This window comes from Daphnia pulex, chromosome 1, assembly GCF_021134715.1.
Source record: "Daphnia pulex isolate KAP4 chromosome 1, ASM2113471v1".
In the NCBI taxonomy this organism is placed as follows: domain Eukaryota; kingdom Metazoa; phylum Arthropoda; class Branchiopoda; order Diplostraca; family Daphniidae; genus Daphnia; species Daphnia pulex.
The window spans coordinates 4,536,626-4,561,686 of NC_060017.1; the positions used below are offsets into that span (position 1 = coordinate 4,536,626).

The following is a 25,061-nucleotide window of genomic DNA, read 5'->3' on the forward strand; positions in this document are numbered from 1 at the left end:
CCGACATCTTTCCGTCATTAGGCCGACCTTTGTTCAATAGCCGAGGTAGATTGGTGAATAGGGTTAGGTTCCAACCGTCAAATTTGTTGCCATAGAGCTCCTAGCTCCTTCTAGCTTTGACTTTGTCATTTCCCTCGAAGCGTGACATCAACACTATCGGCTCTAACTTTTTAGTGCCTGAAGGTGGGCAGAAGTCGATGCTTTAGAGTTATTCTCGTGAGGAAACAAAGGGATTGCGCGCACACTCTTCATGCAGTGCAAACATGAACTTGAAGAGCGCCAACAAGTCGAGAGGTTACGTTGTGTCAACGCGCAATCGCATCTAACAGACTGTTAGGGGGCGGAGTGGGTTAGACGTGTGCTCCATCATAGCTACTCTTCGATGTTGCAGCCCTTTTTCACCAGTAGTAGTTCTGTGGAAATGGTATGAACAGTTCCGTTTTCTCGAATACTAACGCTAGCGTTCTGCCTTCGTCGGGAGGGTGGTTTGCGGTGTGTGTCATCTTTACAGCCTCAATCAAATTTCTCTTGGTCTTCATCACAACTCTCGTGAAAGCGCAAAATTTAGCGAAAGAAAAAAAAAAACGACCCAAATTGAAGCAGTGACGAACTTTCTGTTGCCAAATTATATCGGTACTAATATCTTTAGTTCAGTGAACCATTTTTTTAAATTCCTTGAAAGAAGATTAATTAAAAAAGAACTTTAAAAATTTAAATTCTGATATCAAACTACCGATGCAAATTTCTGATTGTTACCAAATTGAAATAATCAGTTTTTAGTTCTTAGCGATAAGAAACCGTGGCAATTATTCCGTTGAAATTAGGAATAGGCGTATACACCATCCAAAGCTAGGAAAAGTCAAGATGAATGTGGGAGGTTCTTGCTTTGATACGCTGCTGCCTCTTCAAAAAACATGAAAGGCATTAGTTTGAAGTGATGTGCGCCTGGCATTCCGGCAATAGTCACGTTTTTTAAAATGTCGCTTCACGTGAATCTCTTAAAAATTTTTCCCCGGTGGTTACGGAGGAAAGTTTGACAAATCTTGGTTCAAAGCTTGAGAAACCTCATTACTTTGTTCTTGCATGAATTCGCGATTTCAAGATTCGCAATAACTTTTTACGGTCATACGATTTGAGGAGGTTACTAGTTACTACAAATTCTTCAATTACGATCGTACAACTTAATCTTTATATTTTCCTACATCATCATGAAGCGATTTTCATTCCATAAATCAGTAAAAGCAGTAGCAAGTGAAATCTAGTTTGCGTTTAAGTTCTCATTTCTCAAAATGAGAACTTAGTAGTTAATTTTTTTTTTTGCTTCGAAGGTCAGTAAACTTTTCCTCATTCAATTGCCTGTGTATGCTGTAGAGTAGATTTTGAGGTTCTTTAGACCACTATAACATACCTAATCACATACACAGTGGTCCGAATCACGAGAAGATAATGTCATTTCTTCGAGGAATTCGTGAAATTCTAGAACAAGGAGGCGAAGGAAGCATTTACTAGGTCGTATTTCGGGTTACGAGACACAGATTAGAAAACGCGTGCCGGAGATTGCTGTCCCGAGAGCTTCCCTTTCATCTTAAATGTTTAGTTACGTTGTTTATTTATAATTAACTGCACCTTGAAGCCTTTACAGAAACCCTTTACCCACGGGAAAAGCTTGTCGATCAACCTTTTTCGAGTTTTAGCCGTTTTCTTGCCTTGATGTTAAGTTTATGTTGTGTTGATGTGACGCGTCATATTTTGGCACAACTCAAATGATTCCCCACTTTGTTTTGGAAAGAAAACAAATTTAGGATGTTTTTGTTTTTTAAGAAACTCGCAGAGCGTCATAAGTGATTATTTGAATAATGGATCGGTCTCATTGTCATATAAGGTACTTAATCATGTTCTGGTGTCAAGGTGTTATTTTAAAATAACCTTTGTTGCCAGTTTTGCAACTCAAACGCTGGTTGAATCCTGCCAGATGATTATGTTAACGATACTTCGCCGTGTTTTTTGTTGCGCTTTGACGGTGCTGTGTTATAGACAGTTATATAAAGATCCGAGAGTAGTATTGAACCTCCCCTAACAGCTTGGATACCTCGGGTATCTCGGGATCAGTTTTTATTCCGTCGTTCCTGCGCATTAGTAATATCACTTCATCAATAGTTTTATATCCTATTTTTAGCTCAAAGTAATCATTTCGTATCTGAACTCATTAACACGTTCGATTGCCTGCATTACAATCTATTGATTTCAAGCAGCATTAAATTGTATTGTTGTTTTATACTAAATGTGGAGTACGTTTTTGACAGTCTGGCTTGCTTATTTTTAGAGTTCCTAGAACTTTTTGGAATCGGAGCTCGATGGCGTTCTTGTGGAATGACGGGAACCTGACGATCGGCGACTCTGATGTGATGGTGTTCTTCGATCACAGCGGCTTTAATTGGACTCAGAACAACAGCCTCTTGGAAGACGCGACGCAAAATGACCAGTTCAGCTTGCCGTGGTGGCGGATTGTCCTCTGGACGATGCTCTTCGCCGTCATGGTCGTCGTTTCGACTGGCGGCAACTTGATCGTTATTTGGATCGTTCTCGCCGATCGAAGAATGCGAACGGTTACGAACTACTTTCTGGTAGTCAGTTTGAAGCCAAATCACCACTTTGTCTAGTCTTTGACACATCTAACTGGAATTTAATTTCGCACCCGAAAGGTCAATCTCTCTATAGCTGACACCATGGTCTCAACGCTCAACGTCATATTTAACTTCATCAGCATGGTCACTAACGACTGGCCGTTCGGCAGGGTTTATTGCAAAATCTCGCAATTCGTGGCCGTCATTTCGATTTGCGGCAGCGTTTTCACCCTCATGGCTATTTCCATTGAACGGTAAGTGATGCTGTTTGAATACCTATTCATTGTTTATTGTGTTAGTGATGATAAGAAGGAAAGTGTTTTGGTTTTGAGCTGGGTCTCACGGAGGTCAAACTCCGACTAAAAATATTTTGAGTTCAGACTAGACGAGCACATTGGCACTCGCCAGTCAAAACAAAAGAGGAAAGGAGAGGTGACTTTGACTCCTTTTTTTCTTCTTTTCCTTTTCTGTTGGCAACTGCCAAGCAAAGCCGAAATCACAATATTAGTCCACTTAGTCGTCAATGGGTCCTTTTTTCAGCTTCTCGGCTGCGCCACTAGACCCCCGAAACCGCCAGAAACTAGACGCCTTGTGGCGTCTACTCAAAGTTTGGTTCATTCTGAACGAACCTTTGTGGACGTAGATGCTCTCCTCTCTGAAAACCTTTCTCCTTTCGTTATTTGTGCACGCGCTCGTCGAAATCAGCACGATATAACGAAGCTGTCAAAAGAATCTTGAGATTGTAAATAACTTTACACATCATCTTGCGCATCATTCCGCTTGTTTGTTTCTTTTCCTTTTTGCATATTCTGGTTGTCGCTGTTCAAATGCAGCTGACTAACAAAAGCGTTGGCGTTATAAATACGAATTTATCCGGCGCTAGTGCGAAGAATAGGCAATGGGATTGGCGATGCACTTGCATGTTGTAGGGTAGGCTGCGCTATAGTATACGCTGCCTCAGCATGTCTGGTAAATTCGACATTATATATTATTCCATTGAAGCGGTAGCGGTGAGGTTTTCGTGATGAATGGTTCTGAAGTTCCATGCCTTGGATCAATTGATGCTTTCAAGATGCTGTTCCTTTGAGATAAACGGCGCCCAAACAGGAGGAATAAACAGACTGTGACTCGGCGGGGAATAGTGGGGGCCAGTTGGAAACAACTGTCTTGGGGTCAAGCCTTTTGGCTGTGATCCTTGCGCCGCAGCTCGCAGTTGCTCTTGGCTTCCGCTCTTTTTGCCGGGGAATGAGTCGCTTGACTGGTTTGATTGATCAAGAGAACGTCATGCCAGTGTGTTCTCCACATCTGAGCGATTGCCTCGCCAAGCAGTATTGTGTGCGGCCGGCAAAAGTAGCTGCCGCCGAATCTATCACACACACCAACTCGTCCCTATTTTGGACTGAAATCAATACCGACAGCAATAGTTCTGCCCTTTGATTTTCACTGTCTTATTTCTCTCTCATTACTGATCACTTGTCAGCCTTGTCAGCCCAACAGATTAATTTGTGTTTGTAGAATTTTTTGGTCACACTTTTTTGTTGTGGGGGGAGGGTGTTACAACATTTAAAGATAACGTCCGTCCGTTTTTGCGGATTTACAATAGTGTCGGCCAACTATTTGTCTGGAACCAACAAGGCGTGCATCTCGCAGAGACCAATAGGCTTATCTCCATCCCTTCAGTATTTGTCGTCCTGACTGCACGGTATATTCAGAATCTATTCGTATACATGCCAGTACATGCTAACAATTTTTTTTCTTTACCGAAGGCTTTTTTTTTTCTGCGTTTCAATCTAATTTGCTGCCAGGTTCAATCCGATGCGCAAGCTTCCGTAATCGAATTGTAGGGTTTTTCTTGTATTACAAGTAAAACCGTCGCTGTAGGATCAATAAAAAAAAAACCTAAATAAATGCACCGGTAAATAGGAAATGACTGTAGGCTTAAAAAAGAAAAAAACCTTAAAAAAATGCTTCCAGATTTTTCACATTTCCGACGTTAAGTTTGGTACTGTGATGGAGCTGCGGAAGCTTTGAACTTACAGATACTAGCCGCTCTCTTTCCTGCAGCATAATCCCAAAAAAACGATAAGCGTTTTCTATAGAGCCCAATTTTTTTTCTACATTGATAAAAGTAAAAGCGGATCAACTTTGAATTCATTTTTGTTATGGAACTGAAAACGGCTGACAAGAAAAGGGGGACTCTATTTTTTTTTTCCTCGAGAAGTTAAAAAATTCCGGTCGACTCCGCCTCTTTTCATCGTTACGAGTTCTGCGGACTAACTCCTACTGTAAATACATATTTTAAACAGAGAGACATGGGACAGTAAAAAGTTCCGTTTTTTTTTGTATGTTCCACTTTTATGAAACATTTTCCCCCCAAAAAAAGTTTGACGCGTAAATTTCCCGTTTATTGCAATTTATTTGTTGTTTGAAATTCAATTGGAATTAACTCAGCGGTTATCTTTGCATTCCGCTCACTTGTATACCTTTGTATTTGCGCTCACGATCCTTTGCTATTTATAGCGTTCGCTTCTTTTCGCACGATGCATAGATTCACGATCCGAAGCTTCGTTCATTTTTCAGAACCTGGCTATCGTGAAATATTTAAGCCCGAAAAAGTCATGTCGACTGTACGGATGTCGCCAGCTTTCACACAACGTTGTACGTGGGAAACGAGAATATATTTCTTCTGGGCATTCCGGTTTTCCAGCTTTAAATATAAATCGTTCAAAGCTTTACTGACAAAAAATAACTTGCTTTTGGGCCATAATGTATCCCAGCACTGCGTAAGCAAATTATTCATCACTTTTTTTTTCATCTCGGATTCAAATGATAAATTTATTTGAATTTTTGCTTCCTAAATTTTTCAATTTGCCTGAGTATATTGAATAATCCAATTACCATCTACGTCAGACAACCAATGTCAGCAGACGGTATCTTGGAATATTATTTTCCATCCAAGTGGAAGATAAATGATTGGACCGCCGGATTGAACCGCCTTTTTTTCATCGATCGACGCAGTCGCGAACATTAAACAGATTAACCACCCGTTTCGTCAACATAATAACATTTATTCTTTGCTTGTTTAATGTACTCTCGAAGGGTATACGTATGATGCGTGAGTAGAAAGTAACTAACGCAATTGTGAAAGAGTGGATCCGGAAGTGTTTGATATCATTACGACAGAGTTGAAAAGTATGCAAAACTATGTAAAATTTAAAAAAGAAAAAAGAAAAGAATCTCAACTTTGAATGAATGTGCATAAACCCACATCTTTCAAGTGATCCACGCTTTTGCGAGTAGTATTTTGTGCCTATGTTTACTCTTTCAAGCTGAGCAATCGTTTTTCTTTGAGAGGAGGGTAAATGGCTAATTTGAGTCTCTGCAGTCGACTTTGATAAGAGCCGATGCATTCGTTATTTTCTCTTTTATGCAGTGTTTCACCTTTCTTCTCGAGAGCTCTTACCGAGCAAATGGTAAAGAAAAGGAAAAATAAAGCATCCACCCCGAAAAAGCGAGCTCTTGTTTGCGTGTTGAACAAAGGCAGTTGCGAGGATAGAGACGCGTATCTCTTTCCTTTGATGTGTACTGCCAGAACAAATAACGTGCAGTTAGGAAAACCGATGGCTTTCTTTCTGTCGCCGTAACTTACACACTTATGGTATACGGAAAAGAAAAAAGGGATTGCCCGCGTTTGTCTTGTGCAGTGTGTCAGCATTCAAAAACGGGCGTCACGTTCCACTAAACTTGTAGCCAACAGTTGAGACGAATCCAACTGTTTGGAACGTGGCCGTTTGATACACCTGTCGAGCACACCCACACACCGTATACCCGTGTGTGCGCATATGCACATCTGGAACTTGTTTTGCATTGGTATTTTGTCGCTTGGAAAGCGTGACGACGGGGAGGAGGAGGAGGAACAGCTAGCTCATTTCCTGCAAACAATTTCACCGTCGCGAATCGGAAGGAATTCATTTTGTTTGTTCCCTTAAAAACAAAACAAAAAAAACAGCAGCAATTAAGCTCTTGCCATTTACGGAATGATTCGCAAGGCAACGAAGCCCCGGCCATTTTCTCCGTAATGGAAATGTCTGAATTAAAATGTCGCGAGACGTTTTCCCTGGTATATTCATCTGGTTCCCCATTCGCAGGTATGCGCGCTGCGCTGCTAGACTTACGCAATAATTCAGAATCTAAATAAAACGCATAGTCTGTGCAGTAGTACAGCCAACATCACGTGTGAATTGGTTTATTGCTGAGCGGAACGGCGCAATGAATTGCGATCAAATTTACTCAGCCAGATGAGCTCTCCCCCGAAATAAATTGGTGTTTGGTCTATAGCATTATCGTCTATAAACTAGTGCAATTTCCACATACATCCCACGCCGGAGCATAGAAAGAGAAAGAGAGAAATGTGCCGTTGGACGCACCGAGAAAGTAGAGGCCGTCTTCCCAGATAATGAAATGTGCTTTATATTTGATTGACACTGTTCGGCAACTGTCTAAAATTAGATGTTGCAAAAGGTTTTCTTTTGTTTTCATCCTTTCTCCTTTTGTTATCAGTTTGACAAAGTTAGTTTACTTGTCGGGTGTCGTAGTGCTGCAGTTGGTGTGCGTTGTCAATGTATTGTTTAGATTGTTTATGCCCTCTTCAGCTCCTGCTGAGTTTGCGAGTTCATTATCCCGATATTTTTTCGATGCTCAACTTCAAACAGCTTTAGTAGCCTTTCGATTCCCACTTGTAATCATTAGAAGCATGAGCGCCGTATCAGCAGTAAATATCCAAACAAATAATCACATCGCACAACTGCACTGTAAAAGCAGACGTTATTATCCCATTAATTTAGTTACGTAAACGTAAACGTAATGTTATGACATGACACGAGCCCAAAGTCTCATGATTCGAGCCATGTAAACTTTCACGGTTCAATTCACCATGGCTGCCGGGCCCCAATAAATTTTGATTTAACTTGTTGAACTTGCAGGCTGGCTGCCTGAACTTGTTGAGTTGCTTTCTGAAAGCTGATGACTTTGTGTTTTGAAAACTTGTGAATGTTTTTCTTTGGCGCTTTTAATGAGCATCACAGATCCACTCGCCTGCATAGGCATCCACCCGTACCCGTGACAGTCGATCACAAGTTGTCGACTATTTTCGGAAAGCGGAATGAGCTGTCGTGTACTGCTGGAAATGGCTGCCTTGCTGAACGAATTTATTAGCCAACAATTCACGCGGAATTGCCTTGCTTGTCATTTGGGATTATTGACTGCGCTCCGCCGATTGAAAAGGGAAAGGCTCTCGCAGGCGATCATCAACGGATAGGTTATTCATACGAAAATCTCCCTGTTATTGGATCCGAAAAAAAAATCGCAGGAACAGCAAAGGTTTTTCTCTCTTTTTTTTTTTTAAATTTTATCGCCGAGCTCCAATTCTCTGCGGGGCTCTCGACCGGATTGCTTTGATGCAGTCGGAATCCTTTACCCTGTTCGTGACAAGCTTGCAAATTACTTGGCAACGTACACGAATGTTTGGACGATGATAAACTGTTTAGAGAGTCCTCGAAATCGTCAAGTCGTTTACACAAACGAAAGTAATGATCCGCTATTTAAAAATAAAATAAAAAGTAAAAAAGTGCATTTTACCTACGGGTAAACACAAAGAGTATCACGAGTTTGTTTGCTTTCCGTATTAATGGGACCGCGCCAACATTTGACGTCGGCTGTTAAATGAATATCGATCGGTGACGTAGGATCGATATCCGTGAAGCGGTAACAATCGATTGCCAACGGCTGTTTAGTCTAAAAATATGAGTTTAAAGCTAAATGCTGAAAACGAAATGTTGACTTATTAATATAGACATTGATGAATCAATATGACTTTGTCGTCGGTGGATTGCGACCAAGTCTAATAGGCAGAAATTGCTCATCCGCTCATTTCGTTTGAGATCGTACCCGCCAACCCTGCGCATTCGATGGAATTTCCCTTCATGACAATCAATCTGCGGTATCTTAAAAAGATAAAAAAACCAATAACTCACGTTGACAATGTAATAACCCGAAGGCAAAAATCCAAAGAACGGGATAGCGAATTTATTAATCAATTTTGCAAAAATTGCCGAAAGAAATTAAAGAGAATAACGTCAGCGCTCTTTACCGACGGTGTAGTTTTGTTGTTTGGTAAACATCTTCTCACTTTTCCTCCATCTCGTGTTTCAAGATTTTAGGTGGTCAGTGGTCTCTGGTTAGTCCGGTCTGGGGTGCGGTCAAAGGATCGATTACATTGGGGAAACTGTCAACCGGATCGTATAGTAATATATACAGTTTGTACTCGAGTTTTGTTACCCATCGCTTTTGTCCCATGGATTAAAATCGCGATATTATTTTTTGTTTAATCAAAAGCTTTCTGCTGACGGTAGCAGATTACACGAGACAAGCGTGCGATATGCAGACATGATGGGATATCTTGTGACTTGAGCCAACTCGACGGAGAATTAATGGCGAAGTAAAAGTAGAAGGCTGCCTGATGAGGTGCCATACTTGAATCTCCAGTCAAAACGAAAGGTATCGGCTTCCACCTTGATTCACCAAAGTCGAATCGCGTTGATGAATAGGAAATAATTAGACGAGCACTCGACATTCTCTATAGTCTCTTGAGTTTGCGAGGGTGGTCTTATTGTCATAACGACCTGTTTATACGTCCACTCTCAAATCAAAACTCTGCTAGATGAATGAGACTGACTTGAAGAGCTCTTTTGATGGGTGTTGGCATCTCATCGACGTCCCTGCCTTTTATACGTAGTAATCCAGCCCGGAGTCGAATCAATTTCACGCTTACGTCAGACCCCGAATGTACAGATATATTCTGCATTGTCGATAATCACATGTGATGAATGTATGATGCGTCGAAACCGTACGACGAGGCGAATTGAATTGAAAATCAATTCCCAGAGATTTCTTCCATTTCGCTCCTCTTCAACATTCGCGCACGTTGCACAGCACACACAAAGTGCCACGCCGAGTAAAACTTTGAATAACTGCGTAAACTGCAGGTGGGGTTGGCAGTCGTTATTAAATTTACGGATATAGAAAATTGGACGTTGATTGGATCTTCCGTAGTACTCAGCTCGACTCGGCTCGCGAATCTCGACGCGAATTTGAAGCTACACGAACCCATTGAAAACCTGAAATTTCATTAGGATTTCAACGCCATTATTCCCGTCGCCGCTATATTTTCGCCTCCCTTCTTTATTCTCAGCCGCGTTCATCATTGTTACGTGCGCGTGTATAGACATCGGTGCGAAGTGAATCAATTTTGATTGCCCCCGTTGCCAAGGTAGCCCAGAGTGAAATGTATACGGCTCTCGCTCTCCTTAGATTTTATTATCCTTTGGGGGCATCATTTCAGCTTACCTTGTGCCGAGCCCATTAATTTTCATCGAGAAAAACTCAATTTGAATGACCTTATTTTACGTCATATTCGCCGAGCTGGAGAGAGGAGGAGAGACTGTTTGGTAAAGCCGTGGGAATTTTTTATCTGGCACCGTGGCTGGTTCCCTTGTCGAAATCTATCACGTCACTGATGAGCTCTGCGCTTGAGAGGAACTTGAAATTGAATAGCTGCTTTAACTAAACAAACAAAAACCAAACCAGCCGGAAATTTGGGGAGAGAAAAATCCATACGCTTGTTAAGATCGTATATTTTAACAATAAACCTCGAATCGATAATGATCATTATTTACATGCCATTGACTCTATCTCTCTGTCTATTCTTATCTAGTTACTTGGCTATCATGTACCCGTTGCGGCGACGAATGGGCAAGATGACGACCATCGGCATTGCTCTGAGCATCTGGCTGGCCAGCTTTTTGATATCGACTCCGCACGTCTTGTATTCCACGACCATTACGTACAATGATTCCGGACGTACGGCTTGTTACTTGGCCTGGCCTGACGGCCCCACTTTCGAGAGCTACCAGGAGTACATGTAAGTTGTGCACAATTTCCAACACTTTCACGTTTAGTAGTCGATCCCCTTTCCCTCTGAGGGCCTCCTCCTCTCGTATTTATTGACTCATAGCGCAAGTTTTCTTCGTTTGATTGAGTTACGTAATGTCCGGCCCGAGTGTGTGGGACTCTGTGTTGGGCTGGCTGGAAAAAGGGCGGTTGTGAAACCCAGCAGTAAGTATTACATGGTTTACTGACTTGGTCTTTCTTGTCACGTGGCCCACCGTTTGTAGATACAACGTGATGCTGACTATCCTCACGTACTTCTTACCTATCTGCGCCATGGGCTACGCCTACTTCCAAGTCGGAGTGGAGCTGTGGGGTAGCCAAGGCATCGGCGAATGTACGGATCACCAGATGGAGAACGTCAAATCCAAACGGCGGGTAAATATTTTGAACACACAAATCATATTGTCCCCGGGCACGGATATCCTTATCTTAAAGCTCTTCCGGAAAATTGACGGTTCAGCTACTACGGGGGGTGTGGGGGTCGCCGCCGGTATACGTAATATCTGTATGGAATGCGTTCGGTAGACGGAACACGAGCGTTGGATGGATACAAATGGAATGATAATATGAGCGCGAATATGAACCAAGACGGAATACTGAATTTCCCTATTATTGTTTGCCTTTCTTGTTGGATGAACGCCAAGATTCTGTCGCCACTGATGAAACCCGCCAACCCACGAGAGAGTGAACGCTCGGCGGGTTTTGGCCAGCAATTGTTTGTATCAGCAAGTTTTCCGCGAAGCTTTCTCTAGAGCCCGCGTTTAGACCAAATCAAGGCCGCCAAAATCCACAGGTCGAGAGACAACGTAAACTAATCACAAGCTTGTCCTCCCCTGCCCGCACCGCGCTATCATTTACGGCGTCGTGAATGTGTCTCTTCTTTGTTTTTGTTTTTTTTTCCAGCCAACGTAAATGTAAATTCATTTTTCTAGCCTACGTTGTTGAAATTGTGAGCTTATTGATTTTGGGGGCCGCGCGCTTATTTTCTAGACTCATTTCCACTTGGGCCAACGAGAAGAGATTCAATTAGAACCCGGGGTTTTTTTTCTTCCCCCCATTTTGTATTTCGTGATTGGTACGAATTCCTTCCGTTTAATTCAATAAAATTCTTCGATAAATGAATGAAAACCTAATTTAGGGTGCCCGTAGGTGGGTACGTAGTCGTTTGAGAAATGCCACGACATAACTCGACGCTGACTTTCTTGGCGGAAGAGCGACACAATGGACTCGCTACAGAGAAACGAGGCCGTACTTCTAGAAAATATTTATTCTCCTCATTTTTTTTTTAGTTTTTGATTTGCTAATTGATCCAGCGTCCACGTCGTCATAGTACTATTATAGTCGGTACACTAATAATCGCCTTAAGTTTTTCTAACTGATCTCTTTTCACCGGTGGCGTTCATTTGCGCAAAATGGGAGCGTGGAGGTATTATTATTATGACTCGTCGATATTTCGAGGTATTGAATTTCCCGGGAAAGGGTACCCGGTAGATAGATAGCAGCTCCGGGTGCTACGCTGGCGGAGCAATCGGGGGAATGACATTGAGTCTAAGCTCTTAGACTTTATTTGTATGCTCAGCTACTTCCGCTCGTAGTACTTCTTCCTTTCTCGAGTCTCTCCCCCCCACCCGAAAGCTAAGAGGATCTCATCGGATGTGCAGCTAACACAATGATGCAGGCTTTTTCGATATCTTGCAAGTTATTCTTGGTAGATTGAATGCGGTATAGCCGTGACCGTGTTATGGGCTGGTATATAGCTTAGAGAGATGGGACCATACCATTTTATGTGTACACGCCCTCGGTTGGCTATACATGACGTTGGCTTCTATACTTTCCATTTTTATTTTTTCCTTTCTCTCTTGTCTCAAACACAATGATTCAAAGAAAATTCTATAGAACCCGTGACGTGGACGAAAGGGGTTTCTTGTCGTTGGTCCCCCCCTCAAAGAAAAAACATTTCCTTTTCCATTTTTTCGAGGCATTAAAAAATAAGAAAGCAGATTATTAAAGAAAGCACTTTCTCAACTGGAGTTCGACGTTTCGTGGGCAGAGATTATGGGCCTTTATCAATGGTGAAGCTGATTGCAATTTGGAGTGAGCTTGTGGGTTTTTACCGAGAAATGGTCGACGTGACTCTAGACTCTTCTTTCTCGTTCTCTTGCCATGCAACCATTTGAAATGTTGATGCGCTATTTGACTAAATGACGTCCGATTTGGCTCATCTCTCCACAGGTTGTCAAGATGATGATTGTTGTCGTGACGATATTCGCCATTTGCTGGCTGCCCTACCACATTTACTTCATCGTTTCGTGGCTGTTTCAAGAAATCAATCAGTGGTCGCATATTCAAGAAATTTACCTCGGGACCTACTGGCTGGCCATGTCGAACGCAATGTACAACCCAATTATCTACTGCTGGATGAACTCGAGGTATTACTCCCCATTATACTATATTAGCCTTTTGTATAAACGCATCAAACAATCAAAAAGGCATTTCTGCCTTTTAGCGCTGTTAGTACAACTAGTAGTTTGATTTAAGGTGATCCCGAATCCTTCAGCTATTTTCTGGCCATTTCGGGATATCTATTCCTGGAATTCTCTCGATTCTCGGGTTCACTTTGAAGTTGAGTTATGATATAAAGTGAAATGGCACGAAACTTGAACCAACTTCTGGGCGCATGCAAATTAGGAGTACACTAAATTGTCACCGGCGGATTTCTAGCGAAAGTTAAATGAAAAAAGGCCCTAATTGCTTCTGATCATTTTTATTCCCCCCATCAAATAATGTCGTAAATAGGATAGCGAAATTCAATTTTTGATCTCTAATGCTTCGGCGTTTCATTTCTCCGGCATTCCGAGTATCGCCTAAAACTTCTTTTATATCGCGTCCCGTAACGAACTTTGATGGGATTTTACTTTCGTTTCCTGGGCCAGATATGATGTGTGCCCCTCGCGCATTTTGACAAGAATAAAAGAAGAACTTTCCTTTATCCTTGCGATATATATTTTTTCGTTGGAGAAAACGAAATCGCTGCGGTTTGAAAAGTAACTGAAACGCTGTGCATTGTGCTCGGCATGTGTAACAGACAGCTTGTTTATTTTTTTATTTTTTATTGGATTTCAAAAAAACTAAATAATAAAAAGAAAAAGGGAAAAATGTGAGGAGAAAGAAAATGTGTGGAACAGACATATCTCCCAACCATTTGTTTAATCCTTCAAACTTTCACGATGAGGTTCCGCAAGGGTTTCCGGCGTGTGTTCTACTTTTGGTTCCGCTGTTTCAAACACTCGGATGACAATCCTCGCAACGGAGCCGCTGCACACTGGAACAGCTGTCCCGGATCACCCGATCACGTACGAAGCGGCCGTAATGGTGAGTTATCAAAACATGAATACAATAAGAAAATAAAACAGCAACAACACCGACACACGCAAATAGACGCGTGTGGACAAGGATGAAAAGAGATTGGTTGGACTAGATGGTTTTTTTTTTCTCGTGGGAACTCTGGAAGCATGAAACTCGCCATCAATGTGCACTTTCCTCTTTTGATTTGACTCAACCGCATTTCCAAGTGTCGGAGTCTTAATTTCAAACGAAAATTGACGTCGAAATATATTGCTGGGTAAATTCTCATTGGGCAATTTTGCATTGTCTGCGCAGGAGGCACCAGTATAACGATGATGCCGTTGCATCATTTGAATCCAGCCACCGCACGCTACGACAGGAATCGCCTGCCGATGAACCAACAGCGACCGAAAGCGAACCAGTGTATCACCACCGCTGGTGGACCTGTTGCCCGTCGATCGCAGAGAGAAGAAGATATATTCGCATAGAATTTTAACAAATGTTTTTAAAATTTGCGAGTCCTCTTTTAAAAAACAAAGCGCATTGAGTTGTGAATCAGATTTGCTTTCTCATTACGATCGTTGTATGAAACCATGTTACATGCGCATGTGTGACGCTTCTTTTCTTTCGATATGTGTGTGCCCATTTTTATTTTTCCGGGAACGAATGTCAAACAACCAAAGTGCAAACGCTGAGCTGACTGTTGATGTGATCTTGATGTCTTCAGATTTCCCCCCATTGCCGTTTACCTACTTTGATTCTCACTCCGACATCCTCAATCACATTTTACTTGTACAGATAATATTTATATATATATGTCTCGTTCTGTTGTTACCCGTGGGATATCACGAAGCGATTATTATTATCCATTATCGTTTCTCGGATTGAGTGTTGAATTTCCCGCATCCTGCATACATGTATACAAACCAATTGCTTTCTTATATTCGTTCTTTTCTTTGAAAATCTTCAAAAAGAAAGTGGAACAAAACGTTTAACGCTCTTTTCGACTCCCAAAAAAAACCAAACACAAATTTTATCTATCTGGAAATGATAAGTGTGTATTTCAATTCGAATGGACAAAAATAGATGTGTATACCGATTCATCAAATAGATATCATGGAGTGTGATTCTTTTTTTATTTACAATTTAAAAAAAATAAAATAAAATAAAATAATCGTTCGGGAATTTCCTAGTTATCCAAACGAGAGGATGAACGTGTGACCCAGTGAGAAAACATTGAAAATATTATAAATTTTTACAATTTTCGATTTGAAGTAGATTGGAATAGAGAGCTTTTGAAATTGCGCTCACAGCGTGCGTTTGTGAAAGCCAAATAATGGAAATAGATAGCCACGAGGTAAAAGGCAATTGGAATGAAATAGAAATCTCATTGGAACAACAACTTTTTTCTTTCTCTTTCTTCCTACGTTGTTTTTAACTATTTAAAATTTTTTAAGTTGGGAAAAATATTACTTTCGTACCCCCTCGAAAAAAATTTCCGTGCCAATGTGCTGTATAAAAATCGAATAAAATGACTTATTGAGAGTGATAGTGGAAATTCATTCAAAGTGACATCATCGGCGCAGTGGGAAGCCTCGGTATATCAAATACCGAGTAATCAAAGGTCGATTGTGCGCAAATAGTGATAATCATTTCTCGTATCAGCAACGTAGAAAAAGAGACGATATATTATGTTAGTGTCATATAGAAAAAAGTCGATGTTATATCAAATTCATATTTTAGAAGCTGGGCGGCTATCACAGTCAAAGACAGAATCCTTTTTTTTTTTAGAAAAAAATATGTATAAAATTGATATAATATACGTGGGATTGATGTGAAGAAAAAAAAGATTGTCGCTGGAAAAAATGTTTAAGGCCGACGAATGGCCTTAACGGAGCTGCGACGGTTTGATTTCGCCAATATTTGCGAGGATTTGTCAACCTCGACGTGACAGACGCAGCTGGTCGGGAAGCGAAAAATGGCCATGGTTGGACACTGGCCGGCCTGTCTCTTGTCCTGGTCCAGGGAGATGAGCGGCTGGTAGCTGTAGCGCTGGACGCAGCGCGATTTCCGGCCGCAGTCGGTGAAGACTTTGCAGACGTCGTCCACTCTGCGACACACATCGATGGCGACCCGCTGGGGGAATTCGGCCGTCTGGACGATAATCCGCCAGCGACCCAGTCGATCCTGCGCCACATGCGGCTGGATAAATCGCAGCTCAGAATCGCAGGCCGATTCTTTCCTGTAAGACGACCAGGACCAAGGCAGAGGATTTTTCCCCGTGTTGTTTCCTTCCTGTCCAGGTCCGACGCCAGCAGGTTGGTGACTATCTCCCAAAGCCTCGTAATCTTCTGGAACTTCGGCGTACATGAGGTTCACCTGGTCGTGACATCTGTGCATCGTGTCCTCCACAACATTCCTAACAAAATGCGCAATCGATTTCCAAAGAAATTGAGTAATTGAATTGACGTCAGTCAGAGCTGAGAGACAATTGTCAATTATGCGATTGCCTTGTCAGCTCATCGGGAATTCTCGGTCGCGATCTAATCAATGAATCCCGCTATTAATTAAAGGAGACAATCTTTATATCGTGGGCAACATCTAGCCGGGCGGGTCACACAGCGTTTAATCACGTTACATGACCGGCTAATTCAAGACGAGAGCGTCGGCATCATCCGTCATGTCGTTACTAATTAGCCCCCTGATTGAAAGAGAAGGGAGTATATAGATCTCGCTAACGTTGCAGTACATAGGCACTGCGGGACGTCGTGCTCGTCTAAATGTATCAATCCCGTCCCTCATTTTTGCTGATGATCAAGTTCGATATCCTCAGCAACAGCACTGAAACATGAAAAGGCACGATTTGATGCTTTTTGACTTATTCACACTTAATCGATACCAGACGGGAGACACTCATCGGTTTTTGGGAGGATAGGAAACTCACGCTTATTAATTTTTGTTGAAAAATTGAAAAACTGTTGAGGTCGTTGAGTCTGTTTCAAATACGTACGTCACTACTTTATTCCTTTTGGGCTTCCAAGAGGATTTTATTGAGACGGTTTCGGTTAATAAAAGTAATTATCTGCGGGTTCAGTATAACTTGTTGAGACTTTTTTTATACTAAAATAATCTCGATCTGTTCAGCGAATGTCGAGCGAGGGTCAGAAAACCAATTTGATCGTTTTGAGCATTTTGGATTTAGAGCGATTTTTAATAATTATCGATATCTTAAACCAGACTAATTAGAATATTAGTGTCGTCTGCTTCGCTTTGTTCAAAAGTTTCGAGAAAGAGACGAAGTTTAAGGTTTAAGCTTAAGATATAGAAAACGGGACAATGACTTTTTTGAAAAAAAACGTGGTTGCACGAAAAGCAACAAATAAAATTTTTAAAATGTGGTCGTCGTGTGAACGCTGGTGTCATGATTCGTCATGCTCTCCACTCCATGCTGTTTCTCAGGTAAATACAACTAAGAATACAACTAAGAATACGACTGGAATGATTATGGAAGCTTAAATAGAAGTTTTAAACCTATACCAAATTTATGAAATGTTAGTTCCCAATTAGCATTTATCATGTAAGCCACCGGTCAATGAATGGCAGTTTGTTTGCATTGCATAATGTATTCCTTTGTGCAGATTTGAGGCCTCAGCCAGCCATCATAACAACAAGATATGCAAGTCTTGCTTGTGCTAGTAGTGTCCTCTCATCAGCAACAATCTCAGTATAATCGCTAAGATATTAATAATGTGTTACTTTTTATTCCTGTGACCTGCTAGATATTTAAATGATGCATGACTTGCATAAATGCAGTGTACTATGCAGACATGCAGTGCACATGGAAATCTTTGATTCTCCCATTATAGAAATTAGGATTTACCCACTGACTTTTCCTTGCTTGTTGTTTCTGATAATATTGTTTCGTAACCCATTCTTATTTCTTTGTTTAGATAAACAGCATCCAGTTTGATTGGAAAAACTCTGTCCTCGTGTATGCCCATGTGAGTGTGGGTGTATTCACGAGGACGCCCTTTTTCTGTCATTCAACTTTTCTGCGGACGGAGCACTTGTGGATGCCTGGCTGTGGATTTCCCAGGCTTAAAGGTAGGAAAAATGTATATCTATTCTTTCTTTTTGAGTGTTTGGAGGCGTTGATTGTAAATTGTTAGATAGTTACGGAGTACGATTATTCCTGGACTATGCCGTTGACTGGAACTGTTTTTCTCTTGCCATTTTTGTTGACTGAGTTAGGGCTCATTCAGTAACTCATTTGTGGAATGACTGCAGATCAGGTCTGTTTTTGTACCAATAACTACCTGCCGCCACACCGGCACCTTCTCGTAATCATAACGACATGGATGATTCCAAGCTCCTTTTTTATTTGAGTGCGCAGCGAATAGAGCAGCAACGGGATCTATTTTTTGTTTCTAATTTGCTGAGTGCTCTGCAGTAGCTATAGTAACTGGCCCTAAAGATAGACATGTGAGAACCTCCCCCCTGCCGGTTGACTATCTCAATATGTCAGGAAGCCCAATGGACACTTCTCCCACCACTTTATATGTCGTCTCGATGTGTGTATATACACCCATAAATAAAGTCCCTATAGCTTCTATCCTCGTCTCGGCCGACTTCAAACAATGGGAGGAGGACGAGTAAATAATAATTTTCCGCACGGTCCGGTACCAAAGTTATTTGAAGAAGCCAACAAGCAAATGGACCGGTAAGGTTCATGTCTCCCGAATAGCCGCCGCCCCAACAGAGAGACCCCACAAACTTGAGCTTCAGCAGCCGCCATCAACCCGTTGGTGGAAGCGAACAATGTTGTACCGTATTTTGTTGTTACCTAACTTGCGTTGGCTTGTGGCGTGTAATGGCAAAACTGTGCGCGGTCTATCGCTTTTGTCCATTAAGTTCACTCGGCCTTCTCTCTCTCTCCACCACGCATTTGCCGATCCAGCCCAGCACGCATTCTTGGGACCGACTTTCTTTTGTCTAGAGGGATTTCTTCACGTCGGGTTGCAACAACGAAAATCGATTGACTTTAGGACCTTGTCGCTGGGGGGAGGAACATTTAAAAAATAAGCGGAAGAAAGGAACTACTCTTGGGTGTATAGTACACACTCGGATGTGTCTAGCTCAGCATAAACGATTCCTAGCGCTCGATCCCCTCTAGCACTCTGCCCGCCACTGTTATTGACACTGCAAAAAGCTTAGGCATGTATTAGTCTTGCTCTAAGATGCCCTTAAAGCGTTTGCGGCCATCTGCGTGCCCCCCGCCGTATTTGTTACGTGATCTAACCCCCCCCCCCCCCCCCCCCCCCCCAGCCCGCAATATAGGCAGGCTCTTGCTATATATATTGGTGGTGCAACTCTAGTTTACGACGACCGGCATGTAGTGTTGACCAAGCTCTATATCAGGTTCCCCACTACTCTTTGGCAGTTCATGTTGGCACATATTGACACTCGCAGTTGGGAGCTGCTTGGCCGGCAGACACAGGCGCAAACAAAAGGAAGGATAGCGAGTCTCCTAACTGTGGTTAGCTCGTCTCCTATAGTTCCCAATGGCTAGATCGTCCTCGAGGATGTATTTGTCTAGTTGTTGAGTCTCGTGGCACTCTACTGACTGACGCCTCACCCCTTTTTCTCGGTTGATGTTACCTTGGATATTTTTCTGAAGTGGCACAAAAGCCGAGATCGTTGCCGGATCCGCAGTCGATGACGCTCTCGCTGTGGCTGCTGCTGCTGGGCACGCTGTCCGGCTGCGGGCTGACGATGGTCTTGCCTTGGCGCAGGAAATGCCGTTGCTGGTGATGCTGGTGCTGCAGGGTGTTGCTCGACAGGGCGAACTGGGCCGGCAAAGGAGCTGCTGGAGGTGTCGGAGGATTCGGTGCAATTGGTTGCAAGACTCCCGGAGCGGGGCCCGGCAAACTGGGCACTATGCCTTGTTGCTGAGGTGCAGCCGGCCTTGGAGCCTGCTGCTGTTGTTGTTGTTGAGACTGTTGAGGCTGTTGTTGTTGTTGTTGAGGCTGTTGGGGCTGTTGGGGCTGTTGGAGCTGGTGAATCTGAGTGGGATGCGGTTGCAGTGGAATGTTGCCAATAGGAAGAATGTTGGGCACCAGGTTGTTGTTTGCATTGAACGGCTGCTGAGGCTGAAAGGCAATCGACGGTGTAAAACCACTGGCGACTGCAGCTAATTGCGGTTGGGGCTGCTGGACCGGCAAGGCTTGAAAAGCCGGATCACTAGGCTGTGAAATTTGAAGCGGCGGCTGCTGCTGCTGCTGCTGTTGTTGTTGTTGTTGCGGTGGGGGCGCTATGAACGGCCCAAGTTGTTGCTGCTGTTGCTGGATGAACGGCTGTTGAAATTGTTGTTGTACCGGAGCACCTGTTTCCATACAACCAGAGAGTATGACATAATAACGCAAGTTTTAAATCGTTTCCTGATTGCGCTACTGCGCGTTTCGCGAAACCCTTTTGTCTTATTTTTCTTATTTTTGACTTGAGGGAGTGCCATCCGTTTTCCAGAAACGGTCTGATGTTGTTGGAAAGTCTCTCGCCTTTCTCACGTGGGGAAATACACACACACACACCTATAATTGGACGAAATGGTTGGCGACGCCATCAACTTTCTCCCTCGTCTCTGAGCGCCAAAAGTTGGGACAATGCCGTGCTGCTGGAGGGTTTTGTTGGATATGCTGACAAGCCCATCCACAGCTTTGCAGTCTAAATCGTTGCGACATGCATGAACCTGGCCCCTGTAATTATACTAGCAACCCCTGGGAGAGAGCAGACAGACAGACACACACACACAGACACTCTGGTGGGTGATTTACTTCATTTTCTCTTGCCGTCATGCAGCCCTCTTCCGTGTTTCTGATGAGTAATTGATGGGTTGGAAGGAGAAAAATCCCCCATCGTCCTTTCTATATCATTTTCAACGTTAATAACGGACGGAATCACACGTTTTAAAAAAACAACAACAACCAATATCCCGCCCCTCGAAAGAGAGAGAGAGAGAGGGAAGCAAAAACTTTCGTATTGATCAATCGATCGACGACTAACTTTCTTTCGGCGGTTTTTTATATCGTTGCCCATCAAAACCCTCCCCGCCGTTGATTGAACCCGCCCGGCTCCCAACCGTTTTTATTTATTTTTTTCAAAATTGTCTACTTTCGCGCCTCAATTAGTTTTTTTTTTCTTCTTCTTCTTCTTCCCTTTTTTCCCTGTGCGCAGCAGGTAGAAGAAAAATCCAGTCGATGGTCTCCCGTATAAATCGTAGCGTTACGATCGACCCGAATTTTCTCCCATTTTGATCATTTTTTCTTTTCTCTTTTTTTGGCCATAATCGTCGTCGCCCGTGAAATGGAATGCCCGTGAAGCGTGCTGCTTTTTTTCTTTTCCATTCCAGTTTAGGTTGATTCGAGTTGGAGGCCTACCTGGTTGTTCCTTATCTCATCTCTCCGGCCATAACGGCCCAAAAAGAGATTGACGAACACGAAATTCGTGTAAACTCGAAATCTTTAAAATTTGGAGGGGCCCCGTTCTGAGAGCTGAGAGTGACGCCCTCCCCCCTTGTAAATAAGATAAAACTGTCGAAATAAAAACGTGTCGATTGTTGACATGTCAGAAAGAAAGAAAAGAAAAAACTGGCGTTCACGACTGGTTCTCGAGTTTGCTGTACGTGCGCTACATATTGAGGTCAAACACGGCCGTTTTCTCTCTATGCCGTCATTTCTGACTGTTTCTTCCTGGATCCGGATGCCTCGGGGCACCGTGTCATCTCTACCTCTACTGTCTCATTCGTCTTCTTAGATGCCACCGAATTTTCTCTCTTCTTTTTTTTAAAAAAAAAAGGTAAAAGAAAGACAAGAGTTTACCTTGTGCGTTGGGATTGAATGCGTTAAACGGCTGGCCCTGTCCCGGCTGTAGCTGTAACTGCTGCTGCTGGAAGGCCAGTGGAGGTACCTGGAGAAAATTATTGGGCCCACCACCACCCACCGGTGAAAGTTGTCCACCTACGAGACTAAACTGCGGATTGGACGAGAAGGTGATGGGAAGGGAAGGCGGCGGCGGAGGCAGTGGCACCTGCTGATTTGGATTTTGCCTCTGTTGGCGAAAAAGGTTGGACAGCGAAAACGGATTGTTGAGTCCGCCAAACAGGTTGGGAAAGCGCAAGCCCCCGCCGCCGTTGCTGCCCTGATCCTGGCATTGGCCGCCGTCCAACAGGATGAGCCGGGCCGTCACGGCCAACAGCATCGGCAGCAGCGCAATCTGCGCGAGAGACACACACACAAAGTCTATTATATACATATACATATACACACGCCATGAGAGAATTATAGGCCGGGGGCACGTGAAAGCGGTTCAGACAGCATAACCTCCTTCAAAAAATTATGCATCTGGGTGATTGTTTAGCCTATTTGGCAATGCTTATTCTTCTGTTCCATTTTTTGTTTTTAACGGCTTGATATAGTAGACCTCCATTCCCAGATGAATGGCAATTATTAATGATTGAATTGAAACAAAACAAAAAAATAACGAAAGAAATTTAGGTAAACAGCTGCCAGTGTAGACAGAAGCGCTTTCGCAAAGTCAACGAACTCGTTCGATTGATTTCTCTTGCATAATCGTATATATAGGAAATCATTTCCTAATGAGATGCAAGAAAAACCAAACGAAAATTCCCTTTTTCTTTTATCAGCAATCGATTGATTTTCGGGGTTTTTTTCCGCCACAAAATGTTATGCAATAAAATGAAACTGAAACTTACTCGGAAGTTGTTGCTAGCGTGCATGTCGTTTTATTGGACCAAATTCCCGTTTTTTTGTTCGGTCCTCCGGGTCTTGTTTTGTCGATAGATTCCGGAATAGGCGATTCTAAACAACAAGTTGGAAACTTTTTTCTTCTTCTTCTTCAAATCTGAACGATAACGAAAACCTGCGCGATGCGCAAGTTTTGGCCGCCACTGAACAACTATTCTTCGGGCGAACGTGCAAACGTCGGTCCTGGGCAGGCACGCACACAGACAGCAGGGAGAACAGAAAAGTAAAACGAGTGCAAACACTAACGAAGGACACGCAACGGGCCGTAAGGGTTTCTGGCAGATGTGTAGAGCCGCCGGTTGGGAGTGTAGAGTTGACGCTTTTTGTGGCAATCAAAAGAAGAGAAGGAGAAAAACTTTATTGGAATAGCTAAGTAATGGCAGAGAGAGAGAGTCTATCAACTGTACTTGAGGGAGCCGCCGTGAGACACCGGCGAGAGCAAAGTGGTCGTTTAGCGGATATATATCGGCGGATGTGTGTGTCGAAAAGCGGATATCACGTCGTCGACAAGGCTGACAGCGACAAATCCCGTTGGTGTTCCGTCCGCAACTGAGGAGGACCCAAGGACGCAAGGCCGTTTCGGGGAGAGAGAGAGAAATAAGAAGAGAGAGGAGGAAAAACGAAACAGACACGTAGAACCAGAAGGAGAAGAAGAAGAAGAAAACAAAACACGGGAGACTCTACCAATTTTTCTTTTCTCTTCTTTCCCAAAGTTCTGTCGGATGGAGAGGAGAAAAGAAAGAGAGAAAGAGAATCAAAAGAGCCGCAGGAGTCTTTTACTTCGAACGTAAATGCGGATTCGTCGGCTGCGTGATCAGACCACTCCTCACAGGCCAGGCTGTGCACACGCACGGCACTCTCGGAGTTGAGCTGGTGACTCGATCCGTGTCCAATGGGAACTAAACAACTCTCTCTCTCTCTCTTCTACCGTCTTCTCTTTCTCTTGTCCTCTCGGTTATCTCTCGTCTATTTTCGTTGTGTTATATCCCGAGTAAATAGAAAATAAACACATGCCGGGGAAAGAAGAAAAAAGAAAGGAGCGGGGGGGTTTGGAAAAGAGGACGGCCTTCCGGTTTTTTTCTTTTCTTCCACCCAGAGTCGCCCACCATAAACACCCAAAAAGAAACAGCCGCGCTTTAGGCCTATCGCCGCTGTTACCTTTTGGGTTAGGTGGTGGTGGGGGGCACATTTCAAAATAAAAGTGGGAGAAAGAGGGGGGCCAGCAGTCGTCGTGGCATGTAGGTTAACGGCCATGTATCACGTCATGCGACCTCAAGACTTCCGCGTGACGGATCATTTCGTTCTCCTTCATCCGATTTTCTACAATATAAGCCGAGTAGAGAGAAAAAAGAAATGTATAATCTCAACTTTTTTTCTTATTTGAGAGAGGGACTTGACCGTATAGTTTGTAGCGATCACGTCATCTTTTATTTCTTCTATCCGATTTGGGAGATCTATAGCCATTGTTTTCTTTTTCCGCTTGGTTTGGTTTCCTTCGATTCGGAAAATTTCGTTTCCCTCTTTCTCCAGTGTACCTTCCAGGCTTGTTTTTTTTTTCTTTCTTTCCCCCGAAAGATTTTGTGTAAGACACCACCTGCTGTTCAACCAACAGGAATGATTTTTATAAAAAAAAGAAACAAAATAAAATGATGTACGATTTATGATAAAAAACCAACTTTCACTGGTGGCGGACCCAACATTTCTTTATCGCTCGGTTGATTTCTCTTCGTCCCTTTTAACTATTTTTTCTCGGTTCCTATACACGTATAGACCTCCGAGTGAAAGTTACGAGTCTTGCCTAACAAAAGAAGAAGATACTTGCCTTCAGTCAATTTTAATTGTAATTCAATTTTTGATTTTTTGGTTTTGTAAAAGAAAAAGGAAAAACAAAATACTAGAAACTCTTATTGGGTTTATGTTACGTCAACCCATAAAGAAACAGGTTGAGTTTTACATATGTATATTTGTCGAGTAATGCAAATGAAAAGGTCGGAAGAGAAAATCAAGCCGTTAGATGTCTACGAATGGCTTTGGTGAAAGCTGGCGCGCCCCGGACCTTCCAACGTAACGATTTAAAAAAAAAAACGAGATTTTTGACCAATCTCGGTTCGTGTTGTTTGTACGTGTCCGACTTGACACGTCTCCCCATTTCTTTGGCTTTTAACGGTTCATAAGTTAACAACTGCTTTGTTTTTGTTTTCAAACCGGCTCCTGCTGATTGAAAAACAAAATTTGGCCAGCGCCAACGCGGAGTTAAAGAAAAGAA

The 25,061-nt window shown here is 42.9% G+C and overlaps 2 protein-coding genes across 5 annotated transcripts; one reads left to right on the forward strand and one right to left on the reverse strand.

Moving 5' to 3' along the window:
• The first annotated feature begins 367 nt into the window (after positions 1-367).
• LOC124195441 (tachykinin-like peptides receptor 99D) lies at positions 368-15,088 on the forward strand. 2 transcript variants are annotated; one of them, XM_046589849.1, is made up of 8 exons: positions 368-633; positions 2,324-2,627; positions 2,703-2,878; positions 10,396-10,602; positions 10,856-11,006; positions 12,864-13,060; positions 13,864-14,003; positions 14,292-15,088. In XM_046589849.1, exons 2-8 carry the CDS (start codon positions 2,355-2,357, stop codon positions 14,462-14,464), a joined length of 1,317 nt encoding a protein of 438 aa, XP_046445805.1. In that variant the 5' UTR covers positions 368-633; positions 2,324-2,354; the 3' UTR covers positions 14,465-15,088. The 2 variants fall into 2 exon arrangements, with proteins under 2 accessions (XP_046445805.1, XP_046445814.1); XM_046589858.1 differs by having other exon boundaries at positions 373-633; positions 2,324-2,624.
• LOC124195424 (GATA zinc finger domain-containing protein 10-like) lies at positions 15,008-23,699 on the reverse strand. Of its 3 annotated transcripts, none has more exons than XM_046589821.1 (6): positions 23,576-23,699; positions 23,203-23,344; positions 22,744-23,114; positions 21,851-22,244; positions 19,635-20,358; positions 15,008-16,395 (listed from the first exon to the last, which is right to left on the reverse strand). In XM_046589821.1, exons 3-6 carry the CDS (start codon positions 22,765-22,767, stop codon positions 15,846-15,848), a joined length of 1,692 nt encoding a protein of 563 aa, XP_046445777.1. In that variant the 5' UTR covers positions 22,768-23,114; positions 23,203-23,344; positions 23,576-23,699; the 3' UTR covers positions 15,008-15,845. The 3 variants fall into 3 exon arrangements, with proteins under 3 accessions (XP_046445777.1, XP_046445794.1, XP_046445786.1); XM_046589838.1 differs by having other exon boundaries at positions 23,480-23,698; XM_046589830.1 differs by lacking the exon at positions 23,576-23,699 and having other exon boundaries at positions 22,744-23,442.
• Positions 23,700-25,061: the final 1,362 nt, after the last annotated feature.